We start from the raw sequence: 24,534 nt of genomic DNA on the forward strand, positions 1-24,534 counted from the left end.
GATGATCCTCCATAATGTGGATGAGCTTCACCTAATCAGTGGAAGGCCTTAAGAGAAAAAGATTGAGGTCCCCAAGGAAGAAGCCATTCTGCCTCCAGACTGCCTTTGGATGTAAGACTGCAACATTAGCTCCTCTCTGGATCTCCAGCCTGACAGCCTGCCCTGCAAATTTCAGGCTGGCTAGGCCCTGCAGTCGTGTGAGCCACTTCATTAAAATAAATCCCTCATTGTATATATACAGCCTAGTATTCTATTTCTCTAGAGAACATGGACTAATACAAATTTTGGTACCTAGAATGGTTCTAGAGGAATAGAATCTTAATAATGAGTTTTATGAATTGGTTCGCTAATCTGATACAATTTAAAGGCATTAATGACTGTTTCTGGTAGTAGAGAGAGCACGGGTAATCCATGGTGCGATATAGCAATAGAGACACAAAATCTCACTGTTGGCTGTTCACTCAAATACTTATCAGAAGCAAGGCTCTGGATGACTGTGTATTTGATGACTTAAAATATTTTTGTCAAACTGATAAGTATAATGAGATTGTCTGGTTGCTCCTGATTGCACTGGACAAAGTAGTCAAAGAAAGGATGATCTCAGGGATTAGAATTTCCAGCTCAAGCACCACCTTAATGACCTAAATGTTTCTATATCTGCCCTGAAGGGAACTATTATCTCCTGCAGCCACGGAGATGAGACTGTTGAAAAGCAAACGGAGCATTTCATCCTGCAGATGGCTGAATTACAATACAAATGGAATTCCCAACCTTCCCAACTTTGCTGGTAAAGTGAGGGCTTTGACTGAGAAGGAATGGGATCCTGAAAATTGGATTGGAAATATATGGGAAGACCCTGATGAAGATGGGCACGTCAAACCCCTAAACCCTGAAGAGTCTTCCTTGCTAATGCTACTGACACTGGCACTAATCTGACACTAACTCCAGGAGACCCAGAGCGTCCACTGCAGTCCAGCAGTTAGAGTGGTGCTTATGGAGGTCAGATAATCAATGGAGTTTTAGCTGAGGTCCATTTCACGGTGGGTCCAGTGAGTCTGGAACCACTGTGGTTGTTTCCTCAGTTCTGGAATGCATAATTGGCATAGACATACTCAGCACCTGGCAGAATCCCCATGTGGGTTCCCTGACCTGTGGAGTGGGGACTGTTATGGTGGAAAAGGCCAAGTGTGAGCCATGAGATCTGCTTCTACCTGGGAAAATAGTAAACTAAAAGCAATCCTGCCTTCCTGGAGAGAATGAGGAGAGATTAGTGCCACCGTCAAGGCCTTAAATGATGCAGGGCTGGTGATTCCGATCAATGCCCCACTCAGCTCACCTCTTTGACCTGTGCAGAAAACAAGTGGATCTGGGAGATGACTGTGGAGTATTGTAACCTTGAGCAGGTGGTAACTCCAATTGAAACTGCTGTAGCAGATGTGATTTCATTGCTTTAGAAAATTAACACATCCCCAGGTACCTGGTGTGTACCTACTGATCTGGCAAATGCTTTTTCTCCTCACCTGTTAGTAAAGCCCACCAGAAGCAGTTTGCTTTCAGCTGGCAAGGCCAGCAGTACACTTTTACGTCCTACCTCAAGGATACAGCAACTGTCCAGCCCTGTGTCATAGTTCTCAGGGATCTCGATCACCTTTCCCTTACTTAAGACATCACACTGGTCCATTATACTGATGACATTATGCTGATTGAACTTAGTGAGCAAGAAGTAACAACTAACTATTCTAGACTTACTAGTCAGACCTTTGTGTGTCAGAGGGTGGGAAATGACTCAACAAAAGTCAGTGGCTTCTATCTCAGTGAAATTTCTAGAGGTCCAGTGGTGTGGAGGATGTCAAAATAATCCCTTGTAAGGTGAAGGATTAGATGTTGCACCTGGCGCCTCCTGCAGAGAGAGGCAGGATGCCTAGTGGGCGTCTTTGGAGTTTGGAGGCAGCGTGTTCCTCATTCGGGTGTGCTGCTCTGGGCCATTTTCCGAGAGACTCAAAGCTGCTGGTTTTGTGTGGGGCCCAAAACAGGAGAAAGTTCTGTGCCAGGCCCAGGCTGCTGTGCAAGCTGCTCTGCCACTAGGGCCCTAGGATCCAGTGGAAGCGGTGTCAGTGGGAGATAGGATACTGTTCGGAGCCTTTGGCAGGCGCCTGTAGGCGCATTGCAACTCAGGACCATGGGATTTGGGGGCAAAGCCCTGACAATCTCTTCATACAACTACTCTTCTTTTGCGAAATAGCTTTTGACCTGCTGCTGGGCCTCAGTAGAGACTGAACACTTAACCACGTGTCGGTGTCGCAATCCAACATACACATCAGGATAGATGCGGAGAGGGCTGATGGCCACTCTGAGTTTATTATAACCAGCGTTTCAATATATACATGGCTTACAGCTGTTAAACATACACAGGTGTCCTGGATGAAGTAATTAGCAAATGTCAAGAATTCTTAGTGATTTCTCAAGAAGCCCTCTCTTGGCCTCTGTTTTGATATTATCATGTTATTGCTGTGCTCGTATATTTTTATCTTGGAGCAGGCAAGGTCTCTTAGGCAACGGTCCCTCCTGCTCCCGATATCGATATCGTTTCTCCATCTGTGCCCCCGGGCAGCCGATGCCTGTCTTAGGTTGCCTCCCCCTGGAGGTCTTACCCATCATTGGCTAACTGGCCTCCTCACCTCCGGGTCACAGTTTGTTGGCAAGCCTTTTCCAGTGGTTATTAACCCTTCCTGCATCAGGGGTGGCTGCATTTCCCCCTTTTTTGTTTTTTAAAGCAAGGAAGGCATCATGTCGTGCTGAGGCCAGAAGGCCCATCATAACCAATGCTTGCTCTTATTGCCTTTGTTGTTTTTTCAGGGAGCACAGCAGACGTAAAACATAAACTGTTAACATGGATAATATCAAAATCACACCAGCATTAACAAATATGCATAAATTGAGGCCCGAGAACCAATTGGAGGGCTCTAGCCAGTGTAACCCATTTTCAGTGTCTTGAAATATTTTTTGAGAGAACACCTTAGGTACTTCTTGTAACTGCCTCTCTAACTGAGCTTGTAGCCCAGTGATGTTATTGGCCAGGGAGGTATTAAATGCCCCCTGTAAATGTTTTTTTATTTCTTGCCAAGATGTCAGTGAGCTATTATACTGTAGGGGGGTAACGCATTGCATGGTAAATTGCCAGTCACATTTTAGTTTCATACGCATATATAATGCATTTTGCTGCTCTCCCAGCCACTCTACTGCTGCCTCTAATGCCTGCAATCCTGACATTAGCCCTTTATCAATATCCACCTGTGTCTGTAATTCTTGAGTGACATTTACCAAGACGGACTCCACCTTATGGGCTGTTTGAACACTGTTAACCAAGGCAGTAGTAGCTGTAGTGGCTGATGCCATGATAATCACCGTGGACACAATGAATGCAATTAGCGTAGCCAAAAACCGATTAGGGCATAATTTTCTCATGGACTCAAGGAGGATATGTAGAGCATGCTCTTCAGACCATGTCTGATTTAGAGAAACAGGTAACCAAATATATGCTCTTCTTTTAACACCATTACATAGGCCACATTCAATGAGGTTACATTATAATGTGTTAAACAATCAGAATACCAATATGGGGGAGAAATATTAACCACATACATACCAGAAGATTCTTGGATAGCAGGGACACTGTTTGCCCATAATAACACAAGGATGGGTGGTACAAATCCTAACGGTATCAGAAACATTTTTGACCAGTGTTAGTAAATAATTGCCAGTTTCATTCCCATACTTGCCATGGGACAATTGTCGTGATATAAAAGGCAACCCGATCCTCCATATTCCTTTGTGAGGGGGCTGCACGCTGTCTCATTGTGAGATAGTTGTAAAAGGGGTGCAGATAGGCTGAGTTCGCTCCATGTTATAGGTTTCTGACTTGATCTATTGAAGGCCCAAGTATGATTGTCACTCAAAAGATGTCCATGAGGTCCCTAATCCAGCACGTTGGCCCCAAAGATGTTGCCCCGCCTTGGATATGCTGTATGGCAAGGGGACAACTGTACTGAGTAACGTTTGTAACGCCAATCAGTTTTTGGATGGCAAATTGGGATGGAAGGAACTTGTATGACATTACTTTTGTCTTCGTAAGATGTTGATATAGCAGTGATGTATGTCAGATTGGCTGCCTGTTGTCCTTTCTTAGGTTGGTAATACAAATACATTTGTTCCTGAAAGGCGACACATGTTGTGCTTTTGTTTTAATAAACCATACAAAAAGGTGAATTGTTAGCATACATCACCAGAGGTTCTTCTTCCTTTTGGTGCAGGCCTGTATGTTGTTGTCGGGGTACCCCGGTTCCTCCTGTCCAATCAGAATCGTTAGAGGACAAAGGGGGATTGGCATGCCACCAAGTAACCGGAGTAGAGAGAGGAGGATTAGGAATAAAGGCCCAATATGTGAGATTCTCATGCTCTGAAATCACCTCAACATGCATTAGAGAGGAAAAGAGGAAAAAGAAAAAAACTGATTTACTTATCCGTTTGTCCATTTTCTGGTTATTCCAGAGCAGGCCGTGTGCATTTTGATGGAATGCACTCAATGCCTTTATCTGTCAAAACACAAAGAGCTCCTCTCTTCCCACATTTAACCATAAAAGGGCCCTCCCAGATAGCCGTATAAGGACGTTTTAATCCACACTTTGCCAAGATATTGTGTCAAAACAGATGTGTGTAATGTGGCCTTTGTTGGGCCATATGGTTCTGAGTTTGACCCATATATCTTTCTGCAGCTGATGTGCCATCCTCTGGTTGATTAAAAAAATTTAAAGTAAATAAGGCGAGATTGAGAATACCTTGCAGATCATTCTTATAATACTCATTTCCCCCTTTCATTTTTTGTAAAGCAGCCTTCAGCGTTCTATGACATCGCTCAGTAATAGCTTGTCCCGTAGAATTATAGGGGATGCCAGTTTTATGGATAATATTCCAATTTGCACAAAATTGGCGGAAAATTTGCGCTGAGAACTCGGTACCATTATCAGTTTTAATGCATGTAGGAGACCCCATGAAAGCAAATATAGCAAGCCAATGACGAATGACTTGTTTAGCGCTATTTTTTGTATGTGCTGATGCGAAAAGAAATCGAGAGTGAGTATCAACAGAAGGGATAATATACTTGAAACATCCAAAAGGCGGAAATATTGTTGTGTCCATTTGCCAGAGATCATTGCTGTATAGTCCACGAAGGTTAACCCCATAGCAGCAAAGGGAGAGGTGGCTAGGGAAGATTGTTGACAGGCTGGGCAACCAGCAATGATTTGTGCAGCCTGTCGTTTTGTTAAGTGAAAGCGCGAGGGCAGGGCTGGAGCATTGCAATGATGTAAGGCGTGAAACGAACGTGCTGCTGTAAACAGGACAGTCAAGTGAAACATTGGCTACAGCAGAATCAACAATAGCATTCCCTTGAGATAAAGGACCAGGAAGAGGAGGGTGAGAGCGTATGTGTGCAATAAAGCAGGAATGAGTACGCTGGGACAATAATTGCTTGATTTTCAGAAAATGAGTGAAAATATCTTGTGTGGTTTGATGAAAGTTTAAAACGGAGGGCAAAAGCAGGACAGCATTAGCTACATAAGCAGAATCCGTAAGAATATTCAAACGAACAGAAGGAAAGGTGCACAGCTGCCAATTCTGGAATTTGAGTAGTTGAATGTCGGTGAGAGACTTTGGTCTGCCAGTCTATTAGCAAACCAAGCTATACCGGCTTTTCTGGTTTTTCCGGAGTCGTCGAAGAACATGGTTAAGGCCTCAGGAATAGGTTGGGAAGAGATAACCGAGGAGATGATCAAATTGAGAAGATGTGCAAGGTAAAAAAAATGGTCTGAGGGTCAGCACCTCGCGATTGTAAACACCGCAAACGTCCCCTTTGAATAACCTCTGCTATTCCATCAAAATATGTATAGAGTAGCTTAGCTGGTGTGTGGGGCAAGTATATCCACTCCAAGCATTTTATAACCTTGCCCACTTTTTGAAAGATGATAACAGTAGGACTCTTAGGTGTGTTTATCACATAAAGGCATAAGGGAATTTCTGGATCAAAGCAATTTAAAAATTGGGAGGTTAGAGCCTTGTTTACTAGGCTTAGTTCTTGTTTTGCCTCAGGGATAAGAGTGCGCGTAGAAGAGGCAGAAGAGCCACCATGTAGCAAGGAAAACAAGTGACTCAGAGAATGTGTCGGGATGCCAAGAAAAGGACGTATCCAACTGATGTTTCCTAAAACCTGTTGCAATGTAACTAATATTAAAGTATTGGGTATGGAAATAGAGGGAATGCATGGCTTTGCCAGGTGTCTATCAATCATCAATCCTAGAAATTTCCAGGGGGAGGTAAACTGTACCTTATCTTGAGCCATAAGCAGGCCTTTGCCTTTGAGCAATTCAATTAATTGTTGGTATGCTGTTAATGAAAAAATTTTAGTTGGCGCTGCTAATAAAATATCATCCATATAATGGTAAAGTTGTATAGTAGGGTATTTGCTTCGAAAAGTTAATAACACATCTCCTACTGATTGTTGGCATATAGTAGGACTGTTTTTCATGCCCTGAGGCAAGACCTTCCACAGATATCTCTGGGGGACCTCTTGATTGTTATAAACTGGGACAGTGAATGCGAGCTGTTCCCTATCAGCGGCGCACAAAGGTAGAGAAAAGAAACAGTCTCTAATGTCAATAACAACAATTTGCCAATTCTCAGGTATTAAAGAAGGGTTTGGCAATCCCTTCTGTAAAGCCCCCATAGGTTGCATGACAGCATTAATTACCCTTAAGTCCTGGAATAATCTCCATTTTTCAGATTTCTTTTTTATCACAAATACTGGGGTGTTTGAGGGTACAACATGGCCTAATTTTAGTTGCTCCTGTACTAGCATCTTTAAAGCCTGTAATTTTTCTTTTGGAAGGGGCCACTGATCTATCCATACAGGCTTGGTAGTTTTCCATTGAATAGGTATGGGAGGAATGTTAACATCAGCGGCCCCTAGGAAAAAGGCTTAACGTTTAGAGATGGTTTCCATTGAGAAGGCAAATCTCACCCCTGTCAACGAAAAGAATCCATAACCAATCTATAAATGAAAATTTGGGTGAGTTTATTCTGAGCTTAAATCTGAGGATTATAACCCGGGAGAGTCTTTCCACAAAGGAACAGAGCACTCCAAAGAAGTGGGGGTATACAGGGTGGTTATATACCCTCAAAGAGTATGTTTCACATATGATTGAAATGTCCCTTTTACAATAGTCAGGAGGCTGCTCTGTCGGCACAGCCATTGATGGAAATGGCAGATAGGTCTGCTGTCTCAGTGAACCCCGCAGGCTGGCAAGTCTGTTGCCTCGAGCTGGGCGGTCACAGATGAGCGCTGCAATCAGTTCCCAGCCTAAAGAAAGATGCTTAATCTTTAAGGAGATGCCAACGTTGGGAGGGGGAGGGAAGTTGCACCTTTATCTCAAAATGTCTAAGCAGATATACAATGCATGCTCAATGGCCACAGTCAGGCCCTTTTGGAAAAACAAAGTCAGGCCGAATTAGGTTTATACTAAATGGCTTCCTCATATACTCCAATATATCCTATTGCTTGCCATTTTTATTTGTCACCCCCATAGGGAGTATGGAGTTGGAAGAACGTAGGGTGTAATTAAGGCAATTCTGTTTTCAGGTCCTCTGACTTTGAGTACGTGATCACTTCCCTCATGCATCATAAGCCCTCCTACACCTTGTACAGATGCAGAGGTTTGCTTTTTAGGCCAATGGGGAGGCCAAGTGGGCGAGGCTATAAAGCACTGTCGCCAGTGTGGCCGAAGTCACTGGCCCCCCTCTTGGCAGCGGAGCTCCCCAAACTTCGTTTTTTGGGGCACTGGGGAGTGTGCCCCGTTTCGAGTTTCCCGACGCCAAGTCATGGTTGATTAGATTACCATCTACATTAATTTTAGAGCAATGTTGATTCACCCAGTGGAATCCCCTTCAGCACCGAGGCCATGGTTTAGAAGGCGGCTTTTTAATATCGGCTGGCCCTCCTTCACCAGGGATGTCTTTTGGACCGGACTTGCACTGTTTTGCACGGTGTCCAGGTCTTCCGCACTTAAAACAGGCATTATCAGAAAGCACCTTTGGGCAGCTGCGAAAACGCTGCTGCCATTACTTTGGCCACATGACTATGAGTTCCTACTTCCTCCAGCATATCCCCTAAGGTGTGAGTTCGCCCTTTAAGGTGAGACATAGCAGACTGGCAATCAGCATTAGCATTTTCAAAGTCTATTTTCAACAGCATAATTTGAGCCGCTTCAGGATGAGCTGTTTGTCTCTCAATTGCCTGATGGAGACGGTCAATAAATTCTATGTATGGCTCGTTTGGCCCTTGTCGGACATTCACAAAGGAATTGGTGGCTTTGTCTGCCCCTGAAGGGGGAATTGCCTTCTGGGCTGCTAATGCCACCTCTGAACATTGTCTATGCAACATTCCATTTGCCTCAGCCTGTGCTTGAGGCGTCGCATATTGGCCGACCCCCTGTAACATGTCGGCACTGATTGGGAGAGGGGGGTTTAAAGATAGATTATCCATAGATCGGGATACAGATATCTCGTTATACTCAGACCTGAAAAGAGTATATTCAGCATGCGACAAAAGAGTCTTTGCGAGCAAAAGCCAATCACAGGGTAGCATACTATAACTGGCTCCCAGTGCTTCTATCATCCCGACAGTGAAAGGTGACTGCACTCCATTCTCTCTAATGCTCTTTTTCAGCTCCTTAAACACCCCAAAAAGAAGGGATTCATGTTCTATTCACCCATGATTGACCATCACGGGGAAGGCACAGGAAAAAACATCAGGATCTCCACGATTTAATCCTTCCCCAAGGCAATTATGAACCACACTGTACTGCCTGGAATCAACATACGGGGCTGGTGGAGTACAAGGAGGAGCAGTAGGCAAGACAGGAGGGTTCTTGAAGGTGAAACACCTCTCTAAAGGAGGGGGGAATGGTAAATTGTCATCGTCTGAGGACGTTTGTTCAAAATTTGTCTGAGACTTACTAATGGCCTTCTTAAAAGAGTCTCTTAGTGGCGAGCAAGGCGGAGGAGGCAGTGGCGGCGCCTCCTCAGCTTTGCCTGAAGGGCACTTGGGTGAAGAGGCTGATTTTTCCTCATCCGATAGATCCGACGAAGGGAACAGCGCAGTACGTGCTGTTCCCCAAGTCGTTAAGATATGTACATCCTTTAAAAGACCATGCTCAAAGCGAGACTTTAGTGCCTTGCCAGCCCTTTCCCACAACTCAATGTCCAAGGTTCCATCCTCAGGGAACCAGGGGCAATGTGTAGATATTGCAATATCCTCTGTAACTCGGCGGGAGAAACCAAAACTGAACTCGAGGCGTGAGCAGGGGACAAGTAAGGTATTAATATCAACTGAGCTATCCTCATAAAAGCTTCTATCACATAATAAGTAGATAAACGGATCATGATTTTTATTTCACCTTGATAGTCAGCATCAATTACCCTGGGAATGATGATTAAGCCCTTCAAAGCTGAACTAGAGCATCCCATTAATAACCCAAAATATCCTGATTGTAAAGGTCCCCATACATTGGTAGGAACAAGAAAGGTTTCATCAGCACAATCTATGACACTGTCTCTGAAGCCATGAGATCCACTTCGGCACTTCCTGACAAGGCCGCCACTAAATCATTCACATAGAGTTAGCCTGCTGATTGAGAGCTCCCCAAATTTGGTTTTTCGGGGCACTGTGGAGTGTGCCCCTTTCGAGCTTCCCGATGCCAAGTCACGGTTGCTTAGAGATATTGCCAGCAATATCCTCTGTGACTCGGCGGGAGAAACCGAAACTGAAATCGCCTTCAGCAGCCGCTGAAGTGTCTTAAAGTATAATTTCTGCTGAGTCGCCAATTGTTGGCCCATCATTCTCACGGCGGACCGCCGAAAGGCAGTTGAAATTCCCCCATATTGTTACTCACGAATAATGCCGCCGAACTTGGATCACATTGGGGTCACCATATGTTGGTGTCGCAATCCAATGTACACATCAGGATAGATGCGGAGAGGGCTGATGGCCACTCTGAGTTTATTATAACCAGCGTTTCAATATATACATAGCTTACAGCTGTTAAACATACACAGGTGTCCTGGATGAAGTAATTAGCAAATGTCAAGAATTCTTAGTGATTTCTCAAGGAGCCCTCTCTTGGCCTCTGTTTTGATATTATCATGTTATTGCTGTGCTCGTATATTTTTATCTTGGAGCAGGCAAGGTCTCTTAGGCAACGGTCCCTCCTGCTCCCGATATCGATATCGTTTCTCCATCTGTGCCCCCGGGCAGCCGATGCCTGTTTTAGGTTGCCTCCACCTGGAAGTCTTACCCGTCATTGGCTAACTGGCCTTCTCACCTCCGGGTCACAGTTTGTTGGCAAGCCTTTTCCAGTGGTTATTAACCCTTCCTGCGTCAGAGGCGGCTACACCATGGGCCATCAAGACAGAAAGTTGGGTATGCACAGCAGTGCTCCATCATCAAATGGAAGTGATATATTCAAGGCTGGGCTTGAGCAGGCTCTGAAGGCTCAAGTAAGTTACATGAGGTGGTCAAAATGCCCATGGTCAACTCTCCTGCTGCATTGCCTTGTCTTTCCCAGCGCCTGTGGCCTCGTGAGGAGTTCCCCATAATCCCTTGACTGAGGAAGAGAAGACTGGGACCCGGTTTCCAGATGGTTCTGCACAGTATGCACGCACCGCCTGGAAGTGGACAGCAGCAGCCCTACAGCCCTTTCTGGGACACCCCTGGAGGACAGTGGAGAAGGAACATCCTCCCAGCTGGTAGAATTTTGAGCAGTGCACTTGGTTGCTTGTTTTGCTTGGAAGGAGAAGTGGCCAGAGGTACAAATCTGTACCAATTCATGGGCTGTGGCCAGTGGCTTAGCTGGATGGCCAGGGTCTTAGAAGGAATATGATTGGAAAGTCGATCACAAGGAGATCTGGGGAAGAGATATGTGGATAGACCTCTCTGAATGGACAACAACATGGAGATATTTGTGTCCCATGTGAATGCTCACTGAAGGGTGACTTAAGCAGAGGACTTTAATAATCAAGTGGATAGATGGCCCATTCTGTGGGTACCAGGGAGCATCTTTCCTAGCCACCCTTGCGATTGGCCAGTGGGCTCGTGAACAAAGTAACTGTGCTGCAGGAATAGAGGCTGTGCACGAGCTGAGCGACATGAACTTCTGCTTACCAAGGCCAACACTGAGGCTCCAGTATGGCATCATTTCCCAGGGGATCAATAAGCTCCCTGATGGCAGGTTGGTTACACTAGACCACTTCTATCATGGAAGGAACAGTGCTTTTTTTGTACTGGAACAGACACTGGATATGAATTTGCCTTCCCTTCATGTAGTGCTTCTACAAATCTACCATCCGTGGGCCTACAGAATGCCTTACCCACCATCATGGTAGTCCACACAGCATTGTTTCCCATCAAGGAACTCACTTCGAGGCAAATGGTTTGTGGCAGTGAGCTCATGCTCATGCACTTCACTGGTCTGAACATATTCCTCATCATCCTAAAGCAGCTGGCTTGATAGACCAGTGGAATGGCCTTTTGAAGACTCAGTTACAGTGCCAGCTGGGTGGCAGTACCTCGCAGAGCTGGAGCAATGTTCTCTAGGAGGTTGTATATGCTCCAAATTGGTGCTGTTTCTTCCATAGCCAGGATTCAGGAGTCAAGGGCTGGAAATGGGAGTGGCACCACTCACTAATACCTCTGGTAATCCACAGTTTTTGCTTCTTGTCTCTGTGACCTTATGCTCTGCTGGTCTTGAGGTCTTGGTGGTTCTCTTCATTAATGTCATCTGGCACCTGGTGAGGCCTTTCCATCTGCAAACCTGAGTCTTCCTTGAAGAGGGAAGGCAGATCATGAAATTATTTGTGGAATGTGGAGTTTAGAAAAGTTTGTGCATAATGTGGAACAAATTACTTAGCTGCTTTGAGTAAATGTTCCTCATCTGAAAAGCATGAATAATAATATGCCTCCTTCAAAGGATTGTTTTTTTAAAAATTTTTTATTGAGGTAAGATTGGTTTATAATATTATATGAATTTCAGGTTACATCATTATATTTTGACTTCTGTATACAGACTGCATTGTATTCACCACCAAAAGTCTAGTTGCCATCTGTCACTGTCCAGATGTCCCCTTTCACCCCTTTCGCCATCCCTCCACCTCCATTCCCCTCTGGTAACCACCAATTCGTTTTCTGTGTCTATGTATTTCTTTGTTGTTGTTGTTGTCTTGTCTTCCACATATGAGTGAAATCATACGGTGTTTGGTTTTCTCCATCTGACTTGTTTCGCTTAGCATAACACCCTCAAGGTCCATCCATGTTGTCGCAAATGGCAAGGTTTCATTGTTTTTATGGCTGAGTAGTATTCCATTGTGTGTATATACCACATCTTTATCCATTCATCCCTTAATGGGCACTCAGGTTGTTTCCAAGTCTTGGCTATTGTGAATAACGCTGCAGTGAACATAGGGGTGCATATATCTTTTCTAATTAGTGTTTTCATGTTTTTGGATAAATACCCAGAAGTGGAATAGCTAGGTCATATGGTAGTTCTATTTTTAATTTTTTGAGGAATCCTCATACTGTTTTCCATTGTGGCTGCATCAGTTTACATGCCCACCAGCAGTGTACAAGGGTTCCCTTTTCTTCACATTCTCTTCAACACTTGTTTCTTGTCTTTTTGATAATAGCCATTCTGTCATGCATGAGGTGATATCTCATTGTGGTTTTGATATGCATCTCCCTAATAATTAGTGATGTTGAATACCTTTTTATGTGCCTGTTGGCCATCTGTATATCTTCTTTGGAAAACTGTCTGTTGAGATCTTCTGCCCATTTTTCAATCAGGTTGGTTTTTTGTTGTTGAGTTGTATAAGTTCTTTATATATTTTGAATATTAACTCCGTGTTGGATATATGATTTGCAATTATCTTCTCCCATTTGGTAGGTTCTTTTGTCTCAGGATTGTTTTGGCTGTTTGGGTCGTTTGTTGTTCCATATAAATTTTAGGATTCTGTGTTCTATTTCCATGAAAAATACCATTAGGACTTTGATAGGGTTTGCACTGAACCTGTAGATTGCTTTAAGTAATATGGACATTTTAACTATGTTAATTCTTCCAATCCATGAGCATGGAATATCTTTCCATTTCTTTGTGTCTTCCTCGATTTCTTTCAACAATGTTTTATGGTTTTCAGCGTACAAGTCTTTAACCTCCTTTGTTATTTATTCCCTAAGTATTTTATTCTTTTTTTGTGATTGTAAACGGGATTGTATTCTTGATTTCTCTTTCTGCTACTTTGTTCTTAGTGTGTAGAAACACAACTGATTTTTGCATGTTGATTTTGTACCCTGCAACTTTACTGTATTTGTTTATTATTTCTAATAGTTTTTTTGATGGATTCTTTAGGGTTTTCTATATGTAAAGTCATGTCATCTGCAAATAGTGACACTTTTACTTCTTTCTTTCTAGTTTGGATCCCTTTTGTTTCTTTTTCTTGCCTAATTGCTCCGTCTAGGACTTCCAATACTTCATTGAATATGAGTGGCAAAGTGGGCATCCTTGTCTTATTCCTGTTCTTAGAGGGATAGCTTTCAGTTTTTCACCATTAAGTATTATGTTAGCTGTGGGTTTGTCATATGTGGCCTTTATTATGTCTAAGTACTTTCCTTCTATACTCGTTTTTCAGAGTTTTTATTATAAATGGATGCTGACTCTTGTCAAATGCTTTCTCTGCATCTATTGAGATGATCATGTGATTTTTATTCTTCATTTTCTTAACATAGTGTATCACATTGATTGATTTATGAATGTTGAACCATCCTTGCACATCTGAAATAAATCTCACTTGATTGTGATGTATGATCCTTTTAATGTATTGTTGTATTCAGTTTGCTAATGTTTTGTTGAGGATTTTTGCATCTATGTTCAACAGTGATATTGGCCTGTCATTTTCCTTTTTTGTGTTGTCCTTGTCTGATTTTGGTGTCAGGGGAGTGTTGGCTTCATAAAATGCATTAGGAAGCATCCCAGCCTCTTCATTTTTTGGAATAGTTTGAGAAGGATAGGTATTAAATCTTCTTTGAATATTTAGTAGAATTCACAGAGGAAGCCGTTTTGTTTTGGGGGAGGTTTTTGATTACTGTTTCAATCTCCTTAGTAATGATTGGTCTCTTCAGATTCTCTATTTATTCTTGATTCAGATTTGGAAGGTTGTAGAATTCTAAGAATTTGTCCATTTCTTCTAGGTTACCCAATTCGTTGGCATATAAGTTTTCATAGTATTCTTTTATAATCCTTCGTATTTCTGTGGTATTGTTAAAACTTCTCCTCTTTCATTTCTGATTTTATTTATTTGAGCCTTGCCTCTTTTTTTCTTAGTCTATCTAAAGGTTTGTCAATTTTGTTTATCTTTTCAAAGAACCTACTCTTAGTTTCATTGATCTTTTCTATTATCTTTCTAGTCTCTATTTCATGTATTTCCACTCTAATTTTTATTGTTTCCTTCCTTTTAGTGATTTGGGGCTTCACTTGTTCTTTTCTAGTTCCTTTAGGTGTAAGAGTAGATTGTTTATTTGATATTTTTCTTATTTCTTGAGATAGGCCTATATTGCTATAAACTTACTCTTAATACCACTTTTGCTGCATCCCATAGATTTTGGCATGTCGTGCCTTCATTTTCATTTGTCTCCAAGTGTTTTTTGAGTTCTCCTTTGATTTCTTCATTGACCCAATGGGTGTCCAGTATCAAAGGGTTGTTCTGAAGTTCAGATGAGGTGACACATGCAGAGTTTGTACCTCGCTGCTCAGACCTGCTGTGCGTGTTTGCACTAAATTCTATTATTATCTCTTCTGTCTGGGGACCTTTTCTCCTGTGGTCACTTGAGTTATTTCGTTCCTGCTGTATATCCCATAGTTTGCTTCTGAAATTCTTTTAATATATTCCCTTTATATGCTCTGCCTCCTTTAGCATTTTACTCATTATTGTCATTTTTTTTTCATCTTTTTTCCCCTGAGTTCTGGGAAAATTCTTGAGCCAGTTTTCTAAATCACTAGTTTGTTTTTCTGTTTACTTCTCACTTTAGGGTTTTTATTGAGCAATTGTAGTTTTTATCTGAAAGCAAGCTTTTATTATTTTAGATTGTTTAATTTTCACACAATCTCCCTTTTGAAAGTAAAAAATGCCTTTCTATTATAAAGTAGTACATACTCACTATAAAAATGTAGATAATAAAATAGCCACTACTAACATTTTAATGAATACTTGCCAGGTTTTTTTATTATATGTTTATATATAATGAATGTATGTATGTGTGTGGGTGTGTGTGTGTGTATATATATATATATATGATGAAGGATCTCACTATAATGTTCTTATTGCCTCCTTTATAGTTTAATAACATAACATATTTATGTCAATAAACACAGATGTAAATTATCCTTTTAAAAGATAAAATGATGTTCTCTCAGATTTCATTTAAAATACAAATAGGAGTTTTTAAACTATTCTTCCCTCTTATAGAAAGGAAAACGTTTTCTGTGACTTCTTGGAATGGTCTCCTTTTGTGAAGTACTGGATATTTTTATATATCTAGTGATTGTTTTTCCTGTTTATTCATATTTACAAGAGGAGGTTTTGTTTGCTATGTTGGAACTGGAGAAGAGTTCTGTCAGAAATTGTATGAGGCCCTGTTCACTTGTCTTGGTCATAGCATGTCTGCTAGATAAGGGGTCCTCATGACTCTGAGTGGTGGTCGTCGGGGGGGGCGGCTATTGGTGAGACTGCTGCATGGCAAGGGAGGTCCCCCCTTTGCCAAGGGCGTTTCTTCTCTCTGTGGGAGCAGTGGTGCAGCCAGAGCTCCAGATATCTATATAAAGTGAAGAAAAAGCTCCTGAGCCAATAGAAGTTATTAGTGAGCCAATTAGCTGGTTTCCCCTCTCATATTTGTTATAACAGTCCGTGTTAGATAAGTCCCACGTTATTTGGAGCAAATTCCCTTTGAGGCATCCTTTTGCCACCATACCTTTGCTGTGATTAGCTTGCCACTCCAAGTGAAGGCTGAGGATGGGCATAAAAGATGGCTGCCTTGTGTGGGGGCATTGGTAGAATTACATTAATCCCAAGATCTGTATCTGGTCAACTGTCACAGTCTTGTCTCCCCCCTGCTCTGGGCTTGCAGGCTCCCTGGGTTTGGAGGAGAATGTCCTTCACTTTCTCCCTCAGAGGGCTCCTCCTTTGCTGTGTTCAGTTGCAGGTACCTTCCATGGCCTAATCCTACCTGTGCCATATCTAACAGAAATCTTTCAAAGTGTCTGGATACTGATGGCATTCTTCTGTGTTTAGTAGAAACCAATTTAGAAAAACAAAAAACGAAGAGCTCCCCTAATTTTATATTTCTTAAGTCATGCCAGTAGGTTTTGGGGAGGGAAGAATTTAAATTCATGGACTCAAATAATGCTTTTGAAAAGAAATTCCTATGCCATCTTCTCAATTTGTCAAAGAGATAAATGGATTTATTTGTGGGATATACTTTCATGAAGTTTGGGTGTATTGTATCTCCCACTTTTCCTTTATTGACCAGATATTTTTGTTTTTGTAATAGATGATTCAACACGTGTTCCTCTTGGAAAAAACATGGACTACATCAATGCTAGTTATATTAGAATAATCAATTCTGGAGAAGAGTATTTTTATATCGGTACCCAAGGACCACTACCAGATACCACAGATGACTTTTGGCAGATGGTCTTGGAAAATAACTCTAATGTTATTGTCATGATAACCAGAGAGCTAGAAGATGGAGTTATCAAATGCCACCGTTATTGGCCCATTTCTATGAAGAAGCCTTTGGAATTGAAAAACTGTCATATCTTCCTAGAGAGCTACCAGATACTTCAATATTTCGTCATTCGAATATTTCAAGTTGTGAGGAAGTCCGTAAGTTTTAAGAAATCATCGTATTTCATTATATAAACTTGTGTTAGAGTGAGAAGTTAGCAATAAGGTAGGGTACAGACTGGGGAGACTTTTGTAAGTCACTTATTTGTACTTCTCCCTCGAACCCGAAGCTAAGATAACACCACTTCTACTTCCGATTAACCAAACTCTGACTGGGGAGATGAAAAAACTGAAATGGGGAGGTGGTGAGGGGGAGTGAGCGTTGGAAGTGGCCCAGTGCTAGCATGTACTTCAGCTGCTTCTGCCGTGAATGACAGATGTGTCTCGAGTCCTTAAGGGACGCCAGTCACCGTGCCAGGCCCCCTCGCTTCTTAGTGAGTAGTGGAGGGTTCGGTGCACCCACCGGTACTTCCGGTTACTGTGCTCAGTGGTCATGTTGAGATCTGCATGGGGTACTTTGGGGGCTCAGGAGGAAAGTGTATTAGCTTTACTTGGGGTTTGGGGAAAGGCTTGCTTGAGGCGGTGGCATTGAGAATTACCCAGGTGAGAAAGATGGAAAGGGGAAGTAGATGATCCAGATAGAAACTAGCATGGGGTATGTACAGAGAATAAGTAGTTCGGTGTTTTTGGAATGTGAAAGTTCAGTGACAGGGAGTAATGAGGGATGAGATGAGGCGATAGAAAGTAACCAGGGCCCAGCCAGAACATAAAATGTCTTGGATTTCGGCCAAGGAGCGTGAACTTTGTTATGAAGATAATTCGGAGACAGTGAAGAATTTTAGTAAGAAAGCGGCAGGGTCAACTCGGGCGGTTGGCGTTAAGCTGGAAAGCAGAGACTTTGATGTTTTTCAGAGGAAACTGGCAGACTTATTCATGGCTTATGACTGCTGACTTAGAGTGATAGAAGGAGTATTCAGAAATTATGCTGCCCAATATGGTAGCCACATGTGGCTATTTAAGTTTAAATTGAAATTATTTAAATTTACATAAAATAAAAAAGTCATTTCCTCACTTGCAGTAGCCACATTTCTGGTGTTTAGTCTTATTTAGCAACGTGTTACCAGGGCTACCGTCTTGGGCATCACAGATCTAGAACATTCGCATCACTGCAGAAAGTTCTGTTGGGAAGTGTTGGTCTGGAATAATGCATAGACTTCTTGCTCTAATAGATTCAGACAGTAGAAAAGGAATGGTTTACAGGAGAGAGTGGTGAGTTACATTGCTCGAAGTGGATTGAACTAGCAGGTAGGTGATCCTTGTGTTCAACAGGAATGAAGGGGATGGGAGTTAAACAGGAAGCTTGGAAAGAGTGATGAGGCTTAGAGTCATCACCAGAGAAGCTGACTGGTGCACAGACAATGGCCGGGAAAAGGGTCGCTGGACGTGCTGAGGTTGGAACCTCTACGTTTGCAATAGCAATAAGCTAGGCAACTGCGTGATTATTTTCTTCCCAGCAGCCTAACTATGGGATTCCTGAATACAGGTTATGGGACTGACCCGGGCTGGGATATTGTCTAGCACATGTGGCAAGGTTCAAAGGATGAAAGAAGTTGACAGTTTGATAAGAGAATGCTTCAGATAATCAGCCATGAAGTGTGCATTTAGGGAGATGAATGGAATCAGGGGCCAGTCAGCTAGGAGTCAGTGGAGGACATAAAGGACAGGAGAGCTCCGTTTGGTCACGTGGCTGTTGGAGTGGAAGTGAAGCACAAACGAGGTGGTAGCATACGAGCTTCTGGGCAGAAAGTGGTGTTGGAGTGTAAGAACTGGAAGGTTTCTGATACTGGACATTGCAGGTGATGTAAGTCCAAGGAGTGACCATCATTGTGAGTAGTAGAAGAAGGGAGTGGTCTCCTCTGCAGGAGAGAAAGAAAACTGCTGTGAGGTTAGAGTGTCTGTTGGGTTGTTGAAAGCCTGAATTTGCTCTGGATGATGTCAGAATCTGTGGTGGGGAAAGATCAGGATCTTCAGCGAATGTGACGGATTAACCAGGAGGTTTAGCCACCGGGTGATAGCACTGAGAAGGTGAAGCTAAGAGCTGTGAAGAGGGTTTTTTATGCATGGAGAAGGAATAATGCATTGGAAACAGGAGTACACAGCAAGGAGTATCTACCTAATCTCTCTGCTCAGTGGTCCCTGGAGCACAGGAGAATAGCTGGCCCAGATAGAGAGGGCTGCAGAGAGCGACGTGCCTGTGGGAGGCAAGGCAAGGAAGGGGAACAAGCGGTTAGGGAAGTGATGAGGGTTTCCAAGAGTTTATTCTGGGTTGGGAGACCTGAGTACAAAGGGAGAAGTTGAAGAGAGAGAGGAGTCAGGGTAGGGGAGCTAAGACGCAATTGAAGAGTAGAAGAGGATTGGAGCACAGTGCTGACCAGGGAGGCCAGGAATAATAATAATGGCTGCCATTGATGGAAAGCTTGCTGGCTGTGTGCTCAGCACTGTGCTTGCTCTGTATGCCTGGGGATTCACCTCATCCCTCACCCCACTAATGCTTATTGATCCCCTCCTGTTAGCCAGGTGTTGTGCCAGGTGCTGGAGCTAGAAAGCAGACACAGTCTCAAATCTTAGAGTACTTATAGTCTAGTGGAGAAGGGAGACACCAAAAACATCAGTTCCAAATGATGTATGATACGTGCTGTGGCGGGAGGAGGACAGCATGCTTGGAGAGTATAGGCCAGGTGGGAGGCACAGAAGAATGATCTGTCTGCAAGGATTCAAATGCTGGAGTCCACCTGTGCAGGTTTGGCAAGGCGTCTAGGGTGGTGGCCTTTGGGCTGAGGCCCACAAGCCTCAGAACCATGGGGTTCGTGTTTGGAGAATCTGCACCAGGCTTTGTCTTCATGGCACTGGGTCAGGAAGGTGGCGAGGGCCCCCTCTGGGCAGGTTCTCAGTGGTCTACACGGGCAGGAGGGATTTAAGCCCTGAATTCTGTGGCAGGGTGAGAGCTATCCTCCACTTGGTACCTTCACAGGATTTTCAAGTATTGTTTGTATCATTCAATTTTATGCACCAATGGGTCAAACTTGAGTTTTCTATTTGGAACTTAGGAAACTTATTTTTATCTGGAACTTAGGAACAAGAGGTGCCTTAGGGAGAAGCATAGGAGGAGTGAGAAACCCGTCTTGTTTCCCCATGAGGGTCTCCAGTGAATTAAAATGGGAAGGGCGGTCCCTTTGGAAGGATGACTGGTAAACTGCCAACCCTGAGGAGAGTTCCGTGACTCCACCTCCGGGAGGCTCAGCACAAGAGTGGGGGCCACAGGCCACTGGCATGGTCCTCAACCGCCCTGTCCTCATTGCCAGAGGAGGTTGGTGGCCCCTGGGCAAGCACCTACCTGTTTTAATAAAATTTAGTGTCATAGTATTTAAGTCAAGATAGATTGCTTTTCTATCTTATTCCTAATATGTTAGCCCACCTTTCACTCTGTTTTTTGGATTCTTGGATTTTCTGCAACCTTGTGGTACAGAAAAAAGATAATAGATTTGGTTTTACAGGCCTACATTACAGTCCCAGCTCTAAACATGTGGCCTTCTGACCGAGTGTACACCTGTCAGTCACCCTAATCCTTACCTTCTAATCTATAAATTGAGGATGAAATAGCGCCTGCCTCCCAGGGTCAATGTGAGGACCATAGGAGATAATGCTTGTGAAGTCCTTAGCACAGTAGCTGGCACAGTTCATGTTACCTGTCAGTTTTCTTATTTTTCTTATTGTATTACCATATAGCCATTATTATTATTATTATTATTATTATTATTGGTGTATTAGAAATTGAAATGAGATCTCTAATATAAGAAATTGATAAATTTCTCTTCTCTCTCTCCTCTCTCTTGCCTCTCTCTCTCCCTCCCTCTCTTTCTTCTTCTCTCCCTTTCTCCCTCCCTCCTCCCTCCCCCTCCCTCTCCCTCTTTCTCTGTCCTCTCTCTCCCCGTCCCTCCCCCTCCCTCTGCCTTTTTCTCTCCCTCCCTCTCTCCTCTCTCCCTTTCTCTTTCTCTCAACAGACAGGAGCTCGGCATGCTATAAAGCACTTGCAGTTCACCAACTGGCCAGACCATGGCACTCCTGCCTCGGTAGATGGTTTTATAAAGTATGTGCGCTATGTGAGAAAGAGCCACCTCACAGGACCCCTGGTTGTTCACTGCAGTGCTGGCGTGGGCCGGACCGGGGTGTTCATATGTGTGGATGTTGTGTTCTGTGCCATTGAAAAGAACTTTTCAGTAAGTGTGTGAATGAAGCAGATAAACCAATGCTGTTAGTAAACACTCTACTTTCAACAGCCTTCTAATATCTGAAGGCGAGTATTTGGCTTTCAAGAGCAACTTAGTAAATAGAAAGCACATAAGTTTGGGGTACCTGCTTCTCACTTAACTGCTGCAGGTTCCTGGAGGTGGCTGTGAGGATTAAAGTACATTACACAAAGGAGTGGCTTAGGACAGTGTCTGCAGCCTAGGACGCACACAGTAATGGGAGTTCATTTTCCTTTTCCTTCCCTCCCCCATACAGGCAGTTTGTAGACTCTTGTTAGAGATGTCAGTGAAGTGCGCCTGTTCTTAATGAACAGAAGCACACGCTTGTGAGCACACGGGAAGAAACGTAGACTCCAGAGTTAATGAGAGGTCCCTGGGTTTGACTGCCAGCTTTGCCACATGCTTTAGAGTTCAGTGACTGTGCAAATGACTCATCCTCTCTGAAACCCACTTTTCTCATATGTAAAATAGGCGTAATAATATTGTTGGGTTTGAGTCAATCAGTAACAACTCCTTACTTTCCTCCTAAATTTGGAGCCGACTAAGAATATCAGTAATTAGTTATTAGACACATGGTGAATGTACTGTTACCTCTATTGTGGATTAAACTGATTAGGGAATGTGGCTTTAGATCTGTGACCAAAAAGGCTGACTCACTGAGCTGCTTTGCTGTGCTGCAGAAGTGAGGAGGGGGGACATCTGTTTACCTAGCAGGTACTAGGGGCAGAGTGGCTCTTACCACGACCACAAGGAGTAGGAAACTCCACACCTCAGCCAGAAGAAAGCAGGAGCCGCGGGGTGTCTGCCCTGTGGGCAGATGCTGCAGAGTTCCCTTGTCAGGACAGTGGTCAAATCTGCTCTCTCGGGCTTTGGGCTTTACGTAGTTGGGCTACAACGGTGCCAGGCTCTCCACTGGGCCTGCAAAACGGCTGCATGGGTCCCGGAGCCCACCATCCTCACGCCGCATTATGTGGCACGGCAGGAAAACAGCATCTCCTCTTGCAGTAGCTCCCTGGAGGACAGAGGGAGTTTCTTTTTCTCAGAAGCATGATCCAGTTCACCTGGCATCTCACTGTTTCCCACTGGGCTACAGCCCTTCCCTGAACTCACCACCGTGGGAGATGCTGTCCATTTAGGCCCATCAGGACTCCCCCAGGCCGTAAGGCTGAGAATGAGAGAGGAACGGTTCTCCAGAACAAACTCAGGGTTTTGTTACAAAGAATGAATCTAAACTTTTTTTGGGTGGCCAAAAACAAAAGACAAATGTCCTCAAAAATGCTGAAGATGTAAGTAGTATGAGTCTGATGTTACTCATTTCCATAACTAATGTTTTATTCTTTTAGCAGAAAATGCATTAGCATAATTTTTCTTGTATATATTCTCCATCAGAATTTCTTAATTTGTTTATATTTGTCCTTATTTTATATCTCTTGCAAAAACTGTAAATATTATATTTCATGATTCCAAGGAGCACTGTTTTTTCCCCATTATACCTTCTTTAAACTCAAAATGTGTTTTATGGTAAGTTATCTCTCAGTTTAATTGACAGTTTTTTCTTAGTGGTATATGAAATGATGCATTTTATAATTAAGGATGGTTAGAGTTAATGAAATCCAGGGGTTCAAAAATAGGAAATACATTTGTTGTTTCCTTCTTGGCTTTCCGTAGAGACTTGAACTGTCAAATGTTCTTGCCGATGCCCCTCTCTACTCTCTTCAAAACTTTTGTCCAGCAGAGCTACTCAGAAATGGTCTTGGACCAGCACCCATCTGTGGGTGTTTGTTATCTGCAGCAAGATAAGTTTATAGAAATTGAGAGTAAGCATTGAAACTTTCCAAGCAGTTTGCATATTGCTGTGCCATCCAAAAGCGTGACAGTGGGTTGGTCTTGTTGAACAGGGTGTAGACCAGTTTGTGTGCTGTGGAACTCACATGAGAGTCTTAATGCTGCAAGCTGCATACCAGCCATGTGCAACTGGACAAGTTGTGACCTGTGACATTTTAAGATTAGTTTATCCATTACAACGCTAAAGAATGTGAAAACCTGGGAATATGTAACCATTTATTTCTTTTTATTAATTTTTATTTTTATAGCCCTTTTCATTTTTAATCAAGCCTGCTCAAAAATCTTTTTTTTAATTTTTATTTTTTTCGGATGTACATCGTATTTCGAATTCTGTATACATTACATCATGTTCACCACCCGAACACTAATTACAGTGCATCCCCTCACATGTGACCCTAATCACCCCTTTTGCCCTCCCCCCTCCCCCCTTCCCCGATGGTAACCACCAGTCCAATCTCCAATGCTATGTGGCTTTTTTTTTTTTGTCGTTTTTATCTTCTACTTATGAGTGAGATCATATGGTATTTGACTTTCTCCCTCTGACTTATTTCACTCAGCATAATACCCTCAAGGTCCATCCATGTTGTCACAAATGGCCGGATTTTGTCATTTCTTTAAAGCCTTGGGAACAAACTGGCTCTTATCTTGCAGAAACATTCAGAGTGTTCTGTAGCTCAAACACTCTCCATAGAACTTCCCCTCTAGCCATCTTCAGCATGCATGCGATAGCAGCCGTTAATTAACAGTTTCCATATTTACACATAATGAAGTGAAGAATCTAAAATTTAGCACATTAGGCTTTACATATTAAAAATTCTTACTGCACCACTAAGTACACTGTTGAGTTCATCTTGCAGGTTTTCTCGCAGCAAGACTTTCTTGATGAAGCAATGTGTTGATTTATCTTCTGGCTTAAATTCCTTAATCTGTGTAACTGCCTCAGGCTGTGTTCTGGGCTAGAAGCTCTGCCTCCAGAACGTGATCCTCCACACAGCTTCAGCTCCACATCACATTTGTTGACAGTGTAGTACTCTGCATTTTTATACAGTTTAGATCTAGTGGTATTTGTCAGTAATCAGACTGAATAAAGGAAGAATTCTTCCTTCCTATCACCTCGTGTTCAACTCACACACACACTGAAAGAATCTCTGTGTTAGCAATGTCTATGCAGTCATTAAATTGCAGTAGTAAATACTTTCTTACTTGCGTTTGTTTCCAGAGTTGGTACCACTCCATTTCATTAGCCAGTCCCTGAATTTGTCAAACCGTGGCATCAGAAAATGATACTTTAACTATCTTTTTTGCCACATATTTTCCCAAAGTTTCCAAGAAAACATCCTTAGTGCAGTCTTTCACCATTGTCCTGGCAATCATATATGGGTTTTTAGTCTTAGCAATCCAAAGTGCTATTTGTAAGCCTGCCAAGCATCATGTAAAATATTGAACA

The 24,534-nt window shown here is 42.9% G+C and overlaps 1 protein-coding gene across 39 annotated transcripts in view; it reads left to right on the forward strand.

Annotated features, from left to right (window-relative positions):
• PTPN20 (protein tyrosine phosphatase non-receptor type 20) overlaps positions 1-24,534 on the forward strand; it is a 113,158-nt gene that overhangs the window by 82,896 nt on the left and 5,728 nt on the right. For 21 of the 39 annotated variants that reach the window (XM_070615900.1, XM_070616008.1, XM_070615888.1 and 18 more), the window contains 2 exons: positions 16,700-17,034; positions 20,997-21,212. In XM_070615900.1, the coding sequence (XP_070472001.1) occupies positions 16,700-17,034; positions 20,997-21,212 (551 nt within the window). Of the gene's footprint in view, positions 1-668; positions 788-14,334; positions 14,489-16,699; positions 17,035-20,996; positions 21,213-24,534 lie in introns of those variants that run through there. The other 18 variants (XM_070615940.1, XM_070616036.1, XM_070615915.1 and 15 more) reach the window with 4 other exon arrangements.

Source organism: Equus przewalskii, chromosome 1 (assembly GCF_037783145.1).
Source record: "Equus przewalskii isolate Varuska chromosome 1, EquPr2, whole genome shotgun sequence".
Lineage (NCBI taxonomy): Eukaryota > Metazoa > Chordata > Mammalia > Perissodactyla > Equidae > Equus > Equus przewalskii.